The 21,020-nt window shown below is 37.9% G+C and overlaps 1 protein-coding gene across 2 annotated transcripts in view; it reads right to left on the minus strand.

Annotated features, from left to right (window-relative positions):
- FNIP1 (folliculin interacting protein 1) overlaps window positions 1-20,951 on the minus strand; it is a 124,068-nt gene extending 103,117 nt beyond the window's left edge. Inside the window, exon 1 of one of the 2 annotated variants that reach the window (XM_024557092.3) lies at window positions 20,764-20,951. In XM_024557092.3, the coding sequence (XP_024412860.2) occupies window positions 20,764-20,855 (92 nt within the window). In that variant the 5' untranslated portion in view covers window positions 20,856-20,951. The remainder of the gene's footprint in view (window positions 1-20,763) is intronic. The other variant, XM_053912201.1, reaches the window with a different exon arrangement.
- Between the last annotated feature and the right edge of the window lie 69 nt (window positions 20,952-21,020).

Here is a 21,020-nt window from a genome sequence, read left to right on the forward strand (position 1 = left end):
GTAAGTAAAAGAAGCCAGACACTAAAGGTCATATATTATATAGTTCTATTTATATGAAATACCAAAATCAGGAAAATCCAAAGAGACAAAATATAAATTGGTGGTTGCCAGGGACTGAGGGGAAAGGGAAGGAGAATGACTTTGAAGTCATGGAAATGTTTTGGACCTAGTTATAAATAGGTAGAGGTACTTGTTGTGTAACACTATGTACTAAATCCCACTGAATTACTCACTTTAAAATGGTTAATTTTATATTATACAAATTTCACTTCAATAAATTATACACACATATGCATATGTACATTATATGAAACTTCATACATAAGCAACATGGCGATAATGATGATGGTGGTGGTGATACATCTGTAATGATATGTGCTTTTAAAAAACTAGGGAGGTCCTGCAAACCAAAAAGTCATTTGGGCACATGCCTGGGTTGCAGGCCAGGCCCCTGGTTGGGAGCCTGCAAGAGGCAACAGATCAATGTTTCTCTCTCTTTCTTCCACCCTTCTGCTCTCTCTAAAAATAAATAAATAAACAAATCCTTAAAAAAAATGACTAGGAAGGCATAGCACCCACCTTTAACATGCTTAACATGTAAGGAATATGCAGAATACCTGGAAAGGTTAAATATATTCATTACAAAAAAGCACATCTCTCTGTAAAAATATAGTCACAGCATAAAAAGAAAAATAGATTCCTATTTGACTGAAAATTCTTGTTTCAATAACAAAGCTTGAAAACAACTTCAGTAAACCTTTAAAATCACAGTTACTGACATATGGCTTTCACAGTTGCATCAAGATATGAAACTCATCAAGAAAGTGAAAACACGGCCTTATCTACAGAGCCCAGAAGCTGCTGCTGTTAGCAGGGAGGGAGACCTACCCAGCAACTTAGAAAAAAGCAACCCGTAATGAGTAATTAACTGCTTCCCAACTGCCAGAGTTAAACTACATGTCATGAGGGTCATAGGACATTAAAAGCCAGAATTCACGACTTTTTATTCACTCAGCAACTAGCATCTTCCGTGTGTCATTTACTGTGCCAACCAGAGTACACCAAAAAAGAGTAACTCAAGCCCTGATCTTCAAAAATTCAGTTCGAATTCGCATCTCCCTTCCCCTCTCTCTAAAATCAATAAACATGTCCTCGGGTGAGGGTGAAAAAAAATAGTTAACATGCATACATTTATAAAATCATGATCATATTGCATACTACCCTGTTAACTTTTTAAATTCATTAATATATATGGAAATCTCTACCAGGAAATACAGAGTTACCGTATTCTATTTAATAGTTACACAGTATTCTATGTATATACAGGCCTGTACCTTTAAATGAAATAATGTAACAAAACCAATTTTTACCACAGGCTAATTGATATGCAAAAAAATTAAGTTCCTAGGCATCTCATCAACATTATAATGAAACAACACTGAACGAAATGGCATTATTCAAGGACTTGCTGTACCATAATTTATTAAATCAATCTCCTAATTATGGATGCAGTAATACAACTTCAAATAATGCTTCAATGAATATCAGAATATACCTTTGCACAACTGAGGCTCTCCAAAATAGCTGTACCCATCCATATATATTCACACAATCATAAAACAGGGCTTGCTTCACCACTCTTTTGACACACGAAGGTATTATTCTTTCTAATATTTGTCAGACTAACAGCTTTAGTAAATTATAGACATGAAATTATCTTTATTGTATTTTTTAATTATTGAGATTAAATATCATTCAAAATGTTTGAAGGCCACTTAAAAATGTCTTCTGTGAATGTTCTTGTTTTATCACTTGTGGAAAATGACATTAAGTTTTATCTTCCTCATATGCAAAATTGAGCTAACACTACTTGTCTCAGAGGATGACTGAGGTCAAAGGAGAAAAATAGGAGAATATAACCAGAAATCAGTAACAAGGGCTATACACCAAAATAACGTAGGACTGCTTAAAAAAAAAAATCACCTGCCCAAAAACCTACCCTAAAAGATAATTAATTCCAGGAAGAGCAATCTGAAGGATATTTTAAAGAGGTCCACAGTTAATTCTGATACACACACCAGTCTGAGAACCACTAGCAAATTAGAAAATAAAGGCCATCCCCTTTCTCATATATTACCTAGTATTTGTTCTCTTTTAGATATATACAGAATTTCTGCCACTGGAGTCTAAATTTCTAGGGGTTGAAGATTCTACTAAAAGCAGTCTTCTATTGTTTTTTCATCCCCTAGACTACTTAGACTAGCTGAATAAAAATATTTTCAGTTTTTAAGTGCAGCTTAGGCTCAGTCCCAAAGCAAACATTCTCATATACTAAGCATATTATGTACAGGGTATTGTGCTTTGGTTAATTATTAGAATAAAATCTCAATTTCTCTTTCTGCATTTCATAAACAGACAATCTTACACTATACTACTTAAAAGTATATGATGCATGGCACTTATTACTGTTCATTGGGAAATCCCCTCTGAACTAGAATGTATCGATACAAGAGAGATACATGCCAACACATTCTAATTAAGCAAAAAATAAAAAGATAACATCTCAACAAATTCATAGGGAAAAATTAAGCTGAACCCTATCTCACTCCATATATAAAAATTAATTCAAAATGAGTCACAGACCTAAACATAAAAGCTCATTAACTATAAAGTCTCTAAAACAGCAGAAATATTGATCTTAGGGCAAAATTTTCTTACAGCACAAAAAAACTAAAATTTAAAAAATAAACTAGACTTCATCAAATTTAAGACTTCTGATTTTTGAAGGACACCAATAAAAAATAGAGGCAAACCAAGGATTTCAGAAAATCAGCAATATATATTATCTAACAAAGAACTTTTACCCAAACTATATTTTAAGTCTCACAACTCATAAGCAGTAGCAAATAATCCAATTTTAAAAGACAAAATACTTGGACACATTACAAAAAAAGATATATGAATAACCAATAAGCATAAAAAAATATGCTCAACATCACTAGCCGTGATGGAAAGGCAAATTAAATTACAATGAAATGTCACTATACACCCACTAGAATTTCTAACATTAAAAAAAGATCAACACCAAGTGTTGGTAATAACTGGAATTAACATACACTGCAGTGAGAAAGTAAAATGGTGCAACCACTTTGGAAGACAGTTTGGCAGATTCTTATAAAGTTAAACATAGATTTGCTTACAACCGAGCAATTCCATTCTAAATATCGTACCCAATAGAAATGAAAACATGTTCATAAGAAGACTTCCACATGAATGTTCATAGCGGCTTTATACACAATCCCCCCCTGCCTCGCAGTGGGAATAATCCAAATATTAACTGGTGTATGGATAAACAAATTTCAGTATACCAATACAATGAAATATTAGTGTTTCATATAAAGCAATCAGCTACTGAAACAATCAGAAACATGGATGAATCTCAGAAATATTCTGCTGAGGGGAAGAAACCAGATACAAAAGAGTAAATATTGTAAGGGTTTCATTTACATGGAATTTTAGAATAGGCAAAATTAATCTATAGTGACAAAAAGATTTATATATCTTGATTGTAGTGGTTGTTAACACAGGTGCATAAATTTGTCAAAACGCAAAGAACTATGCTGTTTTAAAATGAACCCAGGATTTGTATTAATCGGGTAAGTGGTTAAGACACAGACATGGATATGACTGTCGTGAAGAAAGGAGTTTATACTCACAGTTACCTAGAAACAGAAGGCAAGCCACACTACAACAGGCCACAAGGAGAAGCACCAGAGTGGGTCAGGAGTTAGAGGAAATGAGAGAAAAATGTATCAAAAAAGTGCGGTTTTCTCAGGAAAGAATGGGCAAGGCAGGGTAACCAAGTTAAGCAGGTTTAGGATTGGCTAGTTTGAATAATTTCAGTGGTCTCCAAAGTATACGAACTACCCCCCTGGCTAGTAGCTGGCTTTGGGGTGTTCAGAGCAGGGAAACAGCTGCCCAGGAGTATACAAGGAGGAGTATAAAGGAGGTAGTTGGACGGAGGATAGACTGAATTGGCCTGTCTGGAGTCGATCCTATCCTATCTCTAGGAATTAGCTGGGAGGTGCAGTGTCTCCAGGATTAAGAAGTCCTCAAACATCAAAACGCCAAAAAATAAAAAGGCATGAGTAATACATATACACTTAAAAGGTTGCATTTAGTTGAATGTATCATATTTGAACAAAGTTCACTAAAAAATAATTTTAAGAATAAATGTAACATCAAAGCAGCTAATTCACTAAAAGTGTTGCCAGCACCAAAAACATTTACATAAAGCAGGAAAAGAACCAAAAACAATCCCAATTTTCCATAATAGTAGCATGGCTTAAATCTAGAATTACTCTATTCTAGAATATGGATTTTTATCAATTAAATAACTCAAAAACAGCTGTAATAAGGGGGTTCTGGAGGATGGGTAAAAGGGGGGAGAGATTAAGGTATACAAATTGCCAGTTATAAAAAGTCACAGTGATATAAAGTACAGCATAGGGAATGTAGTCAATAATATTGCAGTAACTGTGTATGGTCTCAGATGGGTACTAGACTTATGAAGGTGATCACTTCATAAGTTATATAAATGTTTGATCACAATGTGGTACACCTGAAACTAAAATAATATTGTATGTCAACTATAATTGAAAAATTTTTTTAATTAAAAAACAATAAAAAGGGGCTGTAGAGACCTTGACCAATTAGGATTTTTCTTTTTGGTTGGATGTTTTTCTAAGATGGGCCCTATTTATCCAAAGGCACACATCTTTCCTCTTCATTTTCTTTTCTTGTACAGTGATTCTCAAACCCAGATGCATATTAGAATATGATAAAATCTGTCTGAAAGAGGGCCCAAATGTCAGAATTTTTTAAAAGCTTCCTTGATGGTTTTAACACACAGCTAGAGTTGACCATTACGTCCCTACTGTATATCGGATTTAACTGGAACAGCAGTACACAAAATGTCTTAATGCCAGCATATCAATGCAAAGTACAGAAAACATACGATAAACATTTGTAATGGAAAACTACTGATACGGCATATTACTTTGTATACCTTCTCTGTATTTTCAAGCATGCTGGCTCACATAAATCCAATATAAAGGTAAAACAAAACAAACAAACAAGCTATAGGTCATAAAATTAGGAACTAAATTTCCACTTCTCAGAAAAACAGAGAAGTAAATATAATTCAAAAAATAAATGATAGGCTCTCAGACAATTAATCTGAAAAAAGGAAATTACTTTTTGCTTACATCATTACAATGGCCACTTAACTGATCTACAACTCTAAAAACAATGACTCTCCTACACAGCAGACTCCACAGTATAGCCCAGAAATTGTATCATTCCAGTTCCTGTAAACATTTTTGTATGTATCTAGTCACACGTGCAAGAGTTTCTCCACTAGAATACATACAAGGGACTGTGTATCAGTCAGGATAGGGTGCATATACTAGAGATGGAGAAGAGAAAAAAGAGAAGAGAGGAGAGGAAAGAAAAAAAAGAGAGAGGAGAGAAGCAAAGGAGTGGGGAGAAGAGAAGAGGAGAAGCACTTCAAAGAAACCTTAAACTGCCTTCAACAGTATTATAGCTAGTATAACATTGGTAGTGTTATTTTGAAACTAACATGTATGTTATAAAATTAGTCAGTTAAGTAATTATAGCAATGTTGTTAGGAAACAGGACTTTCACCATATGGATAAAAATATAAAATCAAAAAAGGTAATATAAAAACTATGCAATTTAATTTGAATTAGAAATTATTATTAACATTTTTTTTCTCTGAAATGACCTATAAATAATGACAAGCTCTGGCAATGACAGCTGCTAGGATACAGAGAGGTCACTGAATACCATTCCTACCAAAGGGAACTGTGATCATTGGAGAAAATAGCTGATTTCAGGCACAGATCAGAATATGCCAATAATGGCATATTGTCATGCCAGAACACTACTAAGGTAAAAAAAAAAAAAAAAGTGGAGCCAATCTGAAAAGTCCCCCACTGGCCAAAGATGGTTCACCAAAAAATACAATGGCTACAGTGGACTGAATCAAATACTAAGAAAACAAACAACAAAAACAAACATCAATCAAAACCAGCTCCTTTGTCTCCTGTGAAGTTGCTACACCACCAAATCATTATTTTGCATATTGGTAAATAAAACATTTACAATTTGTTTTCCTCTAAAGACCAATTTCAGAACAAATAAGTATTACTAAGAAATTATTCTCCAACCGCTAATGAAATAATACAGTAGTTCAGTATTAACTAGAAATTTGTTACAAAGATAAATTCTTGGGGGTAGAGCCGAGCAACTACATTTTTACTGGCCCTCAATGAAATAATCCAGTAATCATCATCAATAGATGCTAAAACCATTAGGTGAAAGGTTGATGGACAACATTAAACTGGAGAAATCAAGCTGATACACTTGAACCCACTGATCAATCTTAGCATCACTAAACGCAGGACAACCAGAGAATATGTGCTTCCCAGGAAAATGCATTAAGAAGTACACAGCACACCTATGAAGTAATCTTCAAGCCCCCAAACATAAACCTGGACCTGAATCCGATCAAGCCTCTAAATCTAATTACCAATTTAAAGAAAATAAAGTGGAGAGAGGAATAAAATCAAGGACACAGTGAGGAAGAAATCAGATCCAAATCCAAAATATGGAACATTCTACAGACAAATTAATATGTGAACATTATTAGGAGCCTAATTCAAACTTCCAACTCTAAAGAGACATTTCTGAGACAATTATGAAAAACTAAACACGAACTGAGTGTTAAACATTAAAGAATCACTGTTCATTCTTAGAGGTAATAATAATCGTTTAGAGTCATATTCCAGTATTCACAGTGAAATGACAGGATGTTTGTCATTTCCTTTAAAACACTCCAACAACAAAAAATTATAGTATTAGTATTTAAAATAATCTGGGGGCTGGGACAAAAAAGCCAAAATGGTGATAACTGTTAAAGATGGCTATTGGTACAGTATGTTCTTCACTTTTTTGTTGGAAGTTTCTCATAATAAAAAGCTTTAAAATTTTCAAGTTAAGCAAAGCGCACTGATACATTCAAATCTCATTAAAATGATAGTGAAATATACACACACACGTACATGCCTTTATGACATAGTGAATATGAGAGGAGAATTTTCAAGGATAGAGAGATTTCAGTAAATACAGTGGAATCTCAGTTCTCAAACTTAAATCATCCTGGAAAACTGTTCAAGAAGCAATGTGTTCAAAAACCGAATCTCCTTTGTTGACACATGACTGATCATAGAGGCATCAGCATGAAAGGTTTGTCAAATAGAGAATTGAGACCCAAAGTTTTGTAAGACAACTAAGATTTTTTTTTCCATGAAAGACGTGGTTGAGAACCAAACTGCGGTTGAGAACCAAACTGTTCAAGAACCAAGACATTCAAGAACCGAAGTGTGACTGCGTTTGAAAGATGAAAAGTAGCAGCTGACTTTTTGAAAACAAGCAGCTACAACCTAAGTGTTAATATATGGGGATGTCAATGAGCAACCAAAACATTTGTCCCCTCAGAGTCTCTTGGAAACATAAGGCACTTTGGAAGGTGGAGGAGAGGCACAGGAACAAAAAGCATATCCTTCACAGGATGTGAAGTTGCCTTTCCATCCTCTCTCTCTTAAGTCATACTCCTATACAGATCTGATGTTTATTCTCCGGGGAAAACTGTCAAAGAAGCACCAACCTCAAGCACCACCCTTATTAGGGACTGCAGTGAAAGAGGTTCAGAATGGGGCTGAAAAACGGGATTATGAAAAATAAGAATGACCTCTTAGAAATTAAAAATGATAGCTGAAATAAAAAGACATAAAAATTCACTGAAAAATAATGAAAAAATCTCCCAGATTTAGGATAGAAAGAGATAGGTAGAAATTGGAAAAGGAAAAAAAAAAAAAAACCAAGAAACTTAGAAGGATCAATACAGGAAGCTCCCCCCAGGGAACTTTACTACTAAAAGTTTTAGAAAGGGACTTCCAATCAAGATGGCAACATAGGAAAGTACAGTACTCAAATACTCCCACAACCATATAAAAATGACAACTGAGCTACAGAACCACCATCATTCAGAACCGCCTGAAATCTAGCTGAATAGAAGTCCTACAATTAGGGAATTTAAGAAGTCCCATGGAGACAGGTAGGATAAAGAGAGACTGCAGAACAGGCTGGTCCAATACCCACATGTGGCAGATAAAAGGAGAGAGATCTTGGCTGCAGAAGGGCCCCTGAGCAGCAAGGGGTCCTAGCCCCACTCCAGTCCTCCCAGCCCAGGAGTTCAGTGCCAGGAGGAAAAATCCCCATAGCTTCTGGCTGTAAAATACAAGTGGGGATTGCAGCTGAGTGAGACTGAGGGCTTCTGAGTCCCAGGCAGTTCCTCTTAAAGGGCCCCATAAAGACTCACAGGACTCAATCCCTCTGAGCTTCAGCACTGGGGCAGCAGCTTGAAAGGAACCAGGGCCATACAGGGAGGAACTGAATTGTCTGGCACCAGGGCAAGAGTTGGGGTGGTGGGGGGGCAGCCTTCTGTCACACAAAAGTGCTGGGACAGGCCATTGTTCTTTTTCCAAGGTGCCTCCATACCTCCAGTGCTGGCAGGCAAGTGCCATATGTGAGTCAACCTGGCTCACAGTCCCCCCCACACAGGTGATTCCCTGAGACCCTGATCCACCTAATTTGCAGCCCACTCAAGCCATTTCCAGTGGCTTTTTCCATTTGGCCTCTCTTACCTCATGCTTCAGACTTTCATGAACCCTCTTGAACAAGCAGCATCTAGCCTGTGTGTGCCCTGTACCTCTTGTCAAGTGATGCCAGGCCTGGCACTAGAGGCAGCCTTGGTTTGCAGCTTGGCCTCACTGGGCACCTCCAAGCCCAGCACAAGTAGAAGCCATCTGCAGATCACTCTGTAGCTCATGCTAGGTGGCCCCAGGCAAGGCATAGGTGGTGGCTGACCATGCACCTCCCAGGAGGCCCCCAGAGCACACCTGGTGACCAATCTGGATTACAACCCTACCACCTCCACAAGCAACACACTGAAGAGTGCACTCAGTGAGCACCAAAGCCCCACTGAAGCAAGTCCTGCTCTGTAGGGTCTACTCCAGCACAGCAGCTTCTCAGCTGTAGAAGCAGCCATTCCTTGTGGCTGATTGTCCAGGGGGTTCAATCCCTCCCAGTGATGCCAACAGCAATCAAGGCTCAACAAAGACAGTGCACACAGCCCACACAGGGATGCACCTGGAGCACCCAACTACGGTGACTGGGGAAGCTGCACCACTGGGCTCTACAGGACAACTACTACACAAGGCCATTCTAACGAGTTTGGGAGACATAGCAGATCTACCTAATACATAGAAACAAACATTGGGAAGCAGCCAAAATGCAGAGACAAAGAAACAGCTCTCAAGTGAAAGAACAGGAGAAATCTCCAGAAAAAAAACTAAATGAAATGGAGGCAAGCAAACTACAAGATACAGAATTCAAAACGATGGTTATATGGATGCTCAAGAAACTTAGTGATAACTTCAAGAGCACGGAAAATGGCATAGAAATCATAAAAATTAACCAGTCAGAAATTAAAGATACACTAACTGAAATGAAGAATAATTTACAGGGAATCTATAGTAGAATAGATGAAGCCAACAATCAAAACAGTGATTTGGAAAATAAGGAAGCCAAAGACACCCAATCAAAACAGCAAAAAGAAAAAAGAATCCAAAAAAATATGGTGTAGGAAGCCTCTTGGACAAGTTCAAGCATTCCAATGTTAGCATCATGGGGGTGCCAGAAGGACGAGAGCAAGAAAATGAAAACCTATTTGGAAAAAAAATGATGACAGAAAACTTTCCTAACCTGGTGAAGGAAATAGACACACAAGTCCAGGAAACACAGAAAGTCCCAAACAAGATGAACCCACAGAGGCCCACACCAGACACATCATAATTAAAATGGCAAAGATTAAAGACAAAGAGAGAATCTTAAAAGCAGCAAGAGAAAAGCATTTAGTTGCCTACAAGGGAGCTCCCATAAGACTGTCAGCTGACTTCTCCACAGAAGCTTTGCAGGCCAGAAGGGAGTGACAAGAAATATTCAGTGATGAAAAGCAAGGACCTACAAACCAGATTACTCCACCTGCAAAGCTGTCATTTATGATTGAAGGACATATAAACAGCTTCCCAAATAATAAAAAGCTAAAGGAGTTCATCATCACCAAAGCAGTATTACATGAAATGTTAAAGTGTCTTCTTTAAGAAGGAAAAAAAGAAAGATCAAAACTATGGCAATAACCCCGGCTGGTGTGGCTCAGTGGATTGAGCGCTGGCCTGCGAACCAAGGGGTTGCAGGCTGGATTCCCAGTCAGGGCACCTGCCTGGGTTGCAGGCCAGGTCCCCAGTAGGGGGCCCTTGAAAGGCAACCATACAACGATGTTTCTTTCCCTCTCTTTCTCCTTCCCTTCCCCTCTCTAAAAAATAATAAACAAATAAAATCTTTAAAAAAAGACTATGGCAATAAAAGGACAATAAAATAGCAATATATACATATCTGTCAATGATTGAATCTAAAAAATAAAATTAACAAACAAGCAGAACAGAAACAGAAAGAACATTCTGACAACTGCCAGTTGGGAGAATGAGTGAAAAAGATGAAGGGATTGAGAACTACAAATTGTTTTTTACAGAATTGTCATGGGGTTGTACAGTACAGCATAAGGAACATAGTTAATAATATTCTAATAAATATGTATGGTGTCAGATGGGTACAAGATTTAGCGGGACGATTGCTTACAAAGTTATGTACTATCTAATCAACAGGGTATACCCCTGAAACTAATATATTATACGTCAACTGAAATAGAAAAATAAAAAATGATTTTAAAAATGTTTCAGAAAGAAATGATGAAATCATCAAACAAATCATTTAAGAAAATTCCCCAAAATAAAATGTCTCCAGAATGAAAAGCCCACCAAGTATCTGTAAATAATTGGTTTTTAAAAAACCAAACTAAGTACATCACTGTGAAATTTCGGAAAAAAGTAGAGAAAATTGGGAAAATTTTAAAAACTTCCTGAGGGTTGAGAGTTATAGCTTTGGCATTCTCAGCAGCTGTATCGGAAGCCAGAAGACAATGGAGCAAAGCCTTCAAATTTCTGAGTTAAAATATCTGAATATAACTTTCTGTATCCACCAGACTACCAACCAAAGGTAAAAATAAAGGCATTTTCAGACTTGGAAAGTCTCAAAAAATTCATCTCCCAAGCACTCATTCTTAGGAAGCTCCTAGAAGGATATGCACACCAAAACAAGGGGATAATCCAAAGAGGAAAAAGTCATGGACACAGCCAACAGAAGATTTTAATGAAAAAAGTCAAAAGGAATTCCCAGGAGAGCAAAAGAAGTCTCATGACAATGCTTTCAAGTAGACACAAAGGGCAAGAGTACAAGCTGGAGACAGAGAAGGCCAGAGGGTTCCAAGGACATATGCAGGAGGAAAAAAAAAACGTGAACTAATCAATTACTTGATAGGCTTAAATATAAGTTGTTTTGAGAGGTATTTTGGAGGGGTGGGAGGAGTGTTGAAGGATGTAGAAATAAAATAGTTGGCTAAAGATTTAAAAGAAAAGGTGACTCCCCCAAAACGCAGTTAATTCCAAGAAAAAAGTACAAGAAAGCATAAAATATACTTACTCAGTAGTGAACATTTACAATAGAATATTATGTATAGCTAACCTTGATCACTTAAGGTATCCAAACATTGCAATATTGACAGAATATTGGCAGAAAGGGAAAAGGATATGTGTGTGTGTTTACATGTGTATGTTTAAGACCTAAACCTTTACCAGTACAGGAAACTAATACATAATGTCTAAGACAAATACATTCCTCAATAAACAGTATATTCATATTATTTGCAAATATAAAAGTAAATACTCAAAGTAATAGCCAAAATAATTGAAAAAGCAGTAGCCTCTAGGATCAGGAGGGTCTTGCTGTAAGTAATTTCCCAACACAATGCTGTTGGGGTTGGGGCAAAAACTTCACGTTAAATTTAGAGCCAGACTGTCACAAGTGAGGCGCTTCCATAGCTAGTCAGTCAGGTGTTCCCAGGGCCCTGGAGCCATTCGTGTCATAGCTGGTGCAGTGACATGGGTTTTTACTGTCTACTGTTAAACTTGTTTTAGGATTTCTTTGGTAAAAATTTAAAATATTTAAATTTTTTACAAATAATTTCTGTTCTATTTCTGCATCCTATAAAGGTATAGCAGATGCTTTATACTGTAAAATAACTAGGAATGAATCAAAATTAATACAAAAATACAAAATATTTCTGGGAGTCATATCACAGCTCTATTTTATTCACCTTCATATAAACTTCAAAATATAGTTTGTGAATGTAAATGTAAAATCTTTAACACTTATATAACAGACCCCAACAGGGTGGGATGAAAGCAGACTGAAAACCTGCAAAGAGCCTAACAGTTGCATCCTACAAATGAGATCATAACTGTATAAAATGAAAGGGCTCAGCCCTGGCTTATGTGGCTCAGTGGATTGAGTGCCGGCCTGAAAACCCGAAGGTCGCTGGTTTGATCCCCAGTCAGGGCACATGCCTGGGTTGTTAGGCCAGGTCCTCAGCAGGGGGTACACAAGAGACAACCACACATTGATGTTACCCTCTCTTTCTCCCCACCTTTCCCTCTCTAAAAATAAATAAATAAAATGTTTTTAAAAAGGAAGATGTGTTATAGTCATATTGTTCCAAGTAGCGTACACACACATGAACCAGATTATTCTCAAGAAACATTAATTATTCTGATTCAGAATCAACAGCTAGAGGAAAAATTATAAAACTAAAAAGGATAAACTGAGGGGTGAGGGGATTTGAGAAGGAATTCTAACATTTGAGTGCTTCTCATGCCATTTAATCCTCAAAACAACTCTAAAATAGTAGGTGCAGTGAACACTTGGGACTGTATCTCCAGCATCCACTCCCCTACTCACACATGCACACATAAACCCAACCTTTAATGATACATGATACTGCTTCCCAAGATTATATATAAGGAAACTACTGGGGCAGGTATCTGAACTCTAGTCCATCACACCAAGCTTCAGCTCTAGAAGAGAATGACATGCCAAGTTGAGGAGTTTGGACTTTGTTAAACACAAAGGCTTTGGAACTCAAATGTCTGTTCACGTCTTAATTTCATTACTTACTGCATGACCTGATACAAGGTTCTTAACTCCTCTGTGCCTCCATTACCTCATGTATAAAACACTGATAATCAGACTTACTTTATTAAGCTATTAAGAGAATTAAATAAATTAATATGTGTAAAGCACCTAAAAGAGTGCTTGGCACAAAGTAATCCCCTATTAAGCAACAGGGAATCAATGGAGATTTCTGAGTGATTTGATCAGAATTACAGTTTAGGAAAATCAATTCAGTAGAGTGGTATAGAGGGGAACACACAAAAAGTGGGAAAGTGGCAAAAATTTTATGAAAAGCATTAAAGCCCTTAATGAAGATGACAACAGTGAAAAATGGAAAAGAACTAAGAGTGCAGAATATGAAATCAACCGGATTTAACAAATGAATAAATTGTGGCAATCACCAGAGAGAGAAGTAAAAGATGATTCTCTGATTTTTCAATTTAGTAGACTAAGAATATGGTGGTGTCAAGAACAGGAACAAAGAGACTGGTTTAGGGCTCCTTTACACAAAAAGGTTTATGTTACATTTTATATAGGGAGTTCATTTAAAACAAGTCTTTCCTAAAAGATAATTTAAACTCAGCAGGATTTAAGACAATAATTATTATATATTAGCAAGAAATGAGGTCCAAGTTTTACAAACTGACTACTGAAGCTGTATTTTTCACTAATCTGTTTTCTGTCAATAAATGTGGTTCTAAAAAAATTTAATACCACTACACAGAGATGGAAAAGCAAATCCAATTAACTTTTCTATTCTATAAAGAGTACTATAACCATTATTTCTAATATAAGATTAAAAGGTACAATTTATAGAGAGATATTTTATTTATTTATTTAGCTCCTCCCTCAAGGATATTTGTTATTGATTTACACAGAAACGAAGGGAAGGAAGGAGAGAGGGGTAGGGAGGGAAGAAGGGGGCAGGGAGAGAGACACACACACACATCCATAGGTTGCCTCCCACAAGCACCCTGACTAGGGATCAATCCCTCACCCTAGGTATGCGCCCTGATCGGGGATGGAACCCACAACCTTTTGGCGTACAGATGACACTCCAACCAACTGGGCCACCCAGCTGGGGCTGGAGGATAGTACTTTTAAAATAACAAAAAACCCTTTGAATGCAGCAAATCTTTATAAAAATTACACTGAAAAATTCTTATAGATATTGACAATGTTAAGAAGCTAGCTTTTAAGTACTTCAGAAGCTCAAAATGTGAGATAAAATCAGAACACTGAAAGTGAAAAAATAACTCAGTACTACAATAACTAGATTGTTTCTCCTACAGAAACAGAATGCTTTAGGAGTGAAGCCATTTCCTTACCTCTCATTTACTCCACCTGTATCTTACTCCCCCCACCCCATACGCCTCCTCAAAAACAAAGATTAACGTCACAAATTATCTCCAACTTGACAAATCCCATAGATACTTTTCTGTTTCTCATCTCACAAGACCTGTCAGCAATCAGCATACAAAACAGCTCATCATTCCATCATTTTTGTAACACTTCCCTTTCTCAGCTATCCTAACCACACACCCCTGGCTCTCCTCAAATCTCTCTTGGCCATTCCTTCTTTGTAGACTTTCCTCTCCCACATCTGTACATTTTTTATTTCTCAGGGCAAACCCTTGTTCTTTCTGATTCTCTATCTATGCCATGTTCCTATATGATTTCATGCATTCCCTTAGTTTTAATATTGACAATAAGTTCCAATTCATATTCCTAGTCCCAACCTCTACTGTGAACACCAGATTTATTTTATTATCTGTCAACTGGACATGTCTACATGGGTAGCTCATTGGCAATTAAAACTAGACCAATTGTCCAAAATAGGACTTTTGATACACTCCTTCAGCCCTCAAAAATGTTTCATATATTCATTCTACAGATATTTACTAAGCATGTGCTCAGGCATTGTGCTATACATACACCAGCACAGTATGAGCTTGGGGAAGACAGGTGACCTGTAACAATGGCTATGAAGAATATAAACAGCGGGTTCTGACAGAAAATAGGGAAGAGGGTTGCTACTTTTGATAGGGTTTTCAAGATAGGCTCCCACAATATTATATTCTCCTTCACAAAATGGTGTCTACCTAACTGCTCCAGTCAGAAACCTCGGTATCTATTCCCCACAAACAACTCATCAAGTGGTTCTACAGGGTTCTAACTCCAAAATACACCTTGAAGTTGAAGAGAGTTCTCAACAAAGGAGAGCTCTCAACCAAGAAGAGAGATGTGGATAAGTAATGACAACTGTGATAAATGTTACAGAAGGAAATGCAATAAGCTATGGAAGAAATTACAGTGAAACCTAATTCAGTCTGGGAGAAATCAGAAAAGGCTTCCTGGAAGGAGGATAATTAGGATAAACACAGACGATCACAACAAAAAGCTAAAGAAGAAGGTATAGAAGACTATGCCAAGAACAGGAAATAGCACAGCACAGCACAACCCAGAATAAAAGAAGTCCAAGGTAATAAAATCATAGGAAAGGGAGATGGGAATAAAGGCCAAAAGAAAGCAAGAAGTTATCAAAGACTAATGAGTTTACATCAAAAGGGCACATAAATTAATTTGAAGTCTTCCAATGGCCAAATATGGAACAATTTTACTATAATTGATCAATACATTAAAATCCAAGAGCTCATGATGTACTAAAATGATAAATACAATGAAAACCTTCATTTAACTCATTTAAACTATTCTGAAAAAAATGATAAAGGGGCCCTGGCTGGTGTGGCTGAGTGGATTGAGCACCAGCCTGCAAACCAAAGGGTTGCTGGTTTGATTCCCAGTAAGGACACAAGCTTGGGTTGTGGGCCAGGTCCCCAGTAGGGGGTACACGAGAGACAACCACACATTGATGTTTCTCTCACTCTTTCTCCCTCCATTCCCCTCTCTCTAAAAATAAATAAATAAAATCTTTAAAAAAAGAAAAAACGATCTTTAAAAAAAAGTTATAAAGGGAAACAAATTTTTATGCTGCCTCTCCTGTGGCAAAGAATAACCACACAGGTAGTAAAACAAAGTTCTTCCAGGAATAAACACAGAAAGAATTAGGATTTGAGTATCAGCATGTCACAACCCCTAAGAAGACAATGAATTCAGGCAATGATCAGTAAAGACAGTAAAGAAAAGACAGTAAAATCATAAGTGAAAGAAGAATTTTATAATGAAGTATAAGGCTGATACCACCTGAAATCGCTAATCAATTTAGCATCACTAAACGTGAGACAAGCAGACATTATGTAACTCTGATAGATAGGAAGTACACAACATCTATGGAATATTTTTATTTTAAAAAAAGCCCTGAATCTCAATCTAATAAACTAATTACCAGTTCACAGGAAACAGAGAGTAGGCTCTAACAGTGGTTCTCAAATTTGAGCATCAGAATCACCTGGCGTGGGTTTACTAAAATACAGATTACTGAGAACCAATGAATTAAAAGAAACTGTAATGAAGCAAACAGTCAAATAGAGAATGTGGGAAATTTTACAGGAAAAATAACCCAGTTTCAACAACAAATCACATTTAAATGGGGGAGAAGACTATTATAGAATAAAAATTATTTAAGCAACATAATTGCAAATGCAATATGCACACTCTTATGATTATGATTCAACAAATCTACTATAAAAACACTTTGAGACAATCAAGAAAATTTGAATACAGACTAGGTACAGATGATATTCAAAATTTCTGTTAATTCTATTTAGTATAATAATAGACTAATGTCTATGTTTTAAAAAATGACTTTATGGAAATTTTTTTAAAAATCAAGACTGCAGTCTTTGCAAATGCCACATACCACACAGCACCACTTGAAGGAGTTTGAGCCTAAACTGAATGGTTTCACACATAAGCATGAGATCATCATAGTAACAACTTTTGGTTCCTGAAAGCCATGTGGTAAGTACTGCATTAAGTACTTTATATAGCTTTATCTCACTAATTCTTAAAATAACTGAAATGAAGATACTAAACCCTATACCATTTTGCCTGCTAATCATTAGCAATTTGCATTTTTTTTTAAAGGACAAAGTATTGAGAGTGGTTTAGTTAAAAGGCCAGACTGATGGCAAAAGACCAATTAAGTTGTTTCAACAGGTTAAGAATTCCCACTACAGACAATATGAGCAAATGTTCATGTATTAGAAATAAAACAAAAATAGAGAAATGTTTTTGAACAAAACATGAATTATGTCCTATAGACATTTAACTATGAAACAACCTTCTTCACCAAATTATTTTTTTCAAGATTATTTTTATAGCAATCATTTTATATGTACTGCAGTTACTGGGCTTAGACTTAATTCTTACTTCCACTGGAAAGCGGCCTGATGGAGAAAACATAAAGCAGCATCTTCTAAAATGCACCTTCTTTCCCAAATTCTTTAAGGGATAAACAAACTATTGCTTTAATTCTATAAATGACTGAAATAATATCCCCCCTGTGACACCCTTCACACTCATCTCCAGCTCAAGAAGCTTAGGTAAGACAAGCACACAGAAATCTGTAAATAAAGATCTTAACAGTGAAGACTGAAGGGAAAAGGATGATGCCTAACCATCTTTTCCAATGGGGTAATCATGAAAAACAATATTAGAAGACTCCTAAGGCTTTTTTATAAAAAAGTTTCTCCTATGAGTCCTACTACAGCTTATCACCACTGGGCCAGGTATATTGCTTACTCTAGGAACTGACTCTTATGGGCTAAGCTATAGTCAGTCACCAATGGCTAAATGTATCTAAGCCTGATTTAACAACTTCAGCTTAAAAAAAAGGGTGGGGGGGTTCTAGAAAGGAAAACATGGTATACTGGTATGAACACTAAATTTTAGTCTACTCAAAAACCCAGGTTACATGAAAAGATCTGAACATCATTTGCTGTTCAGAAATGAAATTAAAACCACAGCAAGATATCGCTACACCCTCTAGAATGGCTATAATCAAAACAGATTTAAAAATGGCTAATACAGTTAATTTTGTTAATTTTTTTACAATACAAAAAATTTAATTGCAAAATAAACTAACAATATCAGGTACTGGAGAGGATGTGGAACAACTGTAACCTTCATATGTAACTGGTGAAAGTACAAAATGGTACAACTTTGAAAAAGTCTGGCAATTTTTTTTTAAGTTAAGCATATGACCCAGCGATCTCACTGCTAGGTATCCACCCAAGAGAAATAAAAATACCTGTCCACATAAAGATTTGTGCACAAATGTCTGCCAACTGGTGAATGAAAAAATTATAATACACCCAGGCTACGTAATACTACTCAGCAATAAGATGCGAGGAACTACTAATACAAGCTACAACATGAAGGAATCTCAAAATCATCATTGAGTTAAATTAGGCCAGACACAAGAAACTATTACCAGTATGATTACATTTATATGAAATTCTAAAGAAGTCAAAACTTCTGTCATTAGACAAGAAGCAGATCAGTGACTGCCCTGGGTCAGAGGGGTTAAGGACTGCCTACAAAGCAGCAAGTGTTCCAAATCTTCATTGCAGTGGTGGGTACTTAACTGTATACATGTAAACAAAAGACACAACATACTTCAAATGGTTCGATTTTATTGCACGTAAATTATAGCTCAAAGAAGTTGTTTTAAATTTTTTTAAAGATGTGGATTAATTAGACCTGCAGGTTTACTAGCTGTGTGACATTAACCAGTTTTCATTTTCTCACATGTACACTCATACACATTTTATTTTGAAAGTAACCAATTCTTTATTGTACTGCAGTTACTAGGTTTACACGTGATTCTTATTTTCACTAGAAAAGTACCATGTAGCCATCTACGCTGCTGCGTGTCCTATCTCACAGGGTGGTTGTGAAACTCCACACGAGATAACTACTGAGAAAGTGCTTTGGCAACTCTGAAGTAGTATTACACAACTATATAGTAGACTTCGCGTTTTTTAAAAACAGACATGAAAACGTTTTTTCACATAAATGACTTGAGACCTTTGAAAACTTAAGCATCCCAAAGTCAATCTTCGCCTAGAAACAGAGAGCCTATACAACGGTCACCTTTTTAATATCCTTCCTAACCCTGCTTTCTACCGACTCTTGATTTACTGGACGGCTCCGTGTTGTACGGTGCAGACTACGCTTTCATTTTTTGAAAAGGAAAACACTAAAGAAATGTTTAAAAGAAGGTCATGACGTAAGGATGGCAAGGCATTTATTTCCCAGTGGAAAAGAACGAACGAAACTAGAAAACTCTCTTTGAGCACTTTTCCAAGAGAATCACAATTGAGATTTTTCTCCCTTTGCAGTCAGTTAAGTTTCTTTCCATTTACTAGTTCAATTTCGCAAGTCTTACTGAATGTTTACTAGGGTGACCTTACTTGCTTACTGCGTTAGCAAGACTGGGTGAATAATTTTAACACCAAAACCTTTTCAACCAGGGCAGGAGTCATTTCACACTTTCGTCCGTCGCACAACTTAACAGATTCTCAGTTTTTCCTACCACCACTGCACAGCCGGGTTCTCGGCCACCCCAGCAGGCATGAGTGATACCTGACATTTAGCCCGGCTATATATACAAGTTTCCACAGCGCAGCAAGCGCGAAGGCTGCTTTGAAAGACATCATCTCTTCTTCAAATGCAGGCTGGCGACTAAACTTTACCTTGAATTCAGTTTCGTATTGCATCACGTTTGACAACGTGAAAGTTTTTCCACCAGCAACAGGTCTAACAACCAAAAATGAACGGAGCCTGTAGTACCATAAAATATTCTGCTATCGTTTTCAATTTTTAAAGACTCCTTTTAGTAACAGTTCTAAAGGGACGACTCTGCGGTCAACTTCACCGCCACGCTTCATTCGATTCGGTCTGGTCTGGTCGGTAGTGACCGTAATCTCTTAGGTTTCACATTTTTCCTTCGACAACATTGAGGCCGCCGGGTCCGGTAACGGCACACCTCCAATTTTAGCTTCCAAGAAACCTGCACGAACGGCATCTTGCCCCCTCGCTCCTCCAGCCTTCCCCGCGCTCACGAGTTTGGCCAAAACGTGCAGCTCTCTCCACATCACCAACCCAGCTGGAACGGAGCACCCAGAGGGCGACTGGTCACGGGGAGGAGGGGAGAACTCCGCCTGGAGGACGGCGGCTGAGGTCCAACCCAGCCCGCGCCCAACTCTCCTTGCCGCCAGAAACGCCCGCGGACCTCACGCTCAGGCAGCGGTGATCGGTCCGGGGAGGCAGAGCCGCGCGCGGCTGCCGAGCTGGACGTAAACAAACCGACCCCGAGGGCGAGGAAGGGGCGACCCGGGGTGGGGAGAAAGGACCTCGCTCCGACCCTCCAGCGCAGGTCCGCGGCTGCCGGGCCCCTCCGACGGCGGCCTGGGCCCGGGTCCCAGCGCCGCGCGGTAGTGTGGGCGTGGACACCACAGGCCCCGGCGCGTCCGGAGCCCACAGCCACCAGGCCGTCGGCTCTGCGCCCCCAGCCCCGCAGCGCCCTACCTGAACACGCAATCCGGGTCCCGAGCGTCCCTACCGGGCGTGCCCGACCCATTCCTCTTGCTGAAGAGCTTCTGGAACAGCGTAGGGGCCATGCTGGCCGCAGCCGAGCAGGGGTCGCTACTCAGAGAGCTTGCTAGGCCCCCGCTCCTAGAGCCGCCCTGCCACCCCCATGGGCGCCTCAGTCATATGACAGAAATTAGTCACTTCAAACGGCCACGGCGCGCGGGGCGGGGCGTGGGGCAAAGCCAGCGTTCATT

Source organism: Desmodus rotundus, chromosome 10, assembly GCF_022682495.2.
Source record: "Desmodus rotundus isolate HL8 chromosome 10, HLdesRot8A.1, whole genome shotgun sequence".
NCBI classification, from domain to species: Eukaryota; Metazoa; Chordata; class Mammalia; order Chiroptera; family Phyllostomidae; genus Desmodus; species Desmodus rotundus.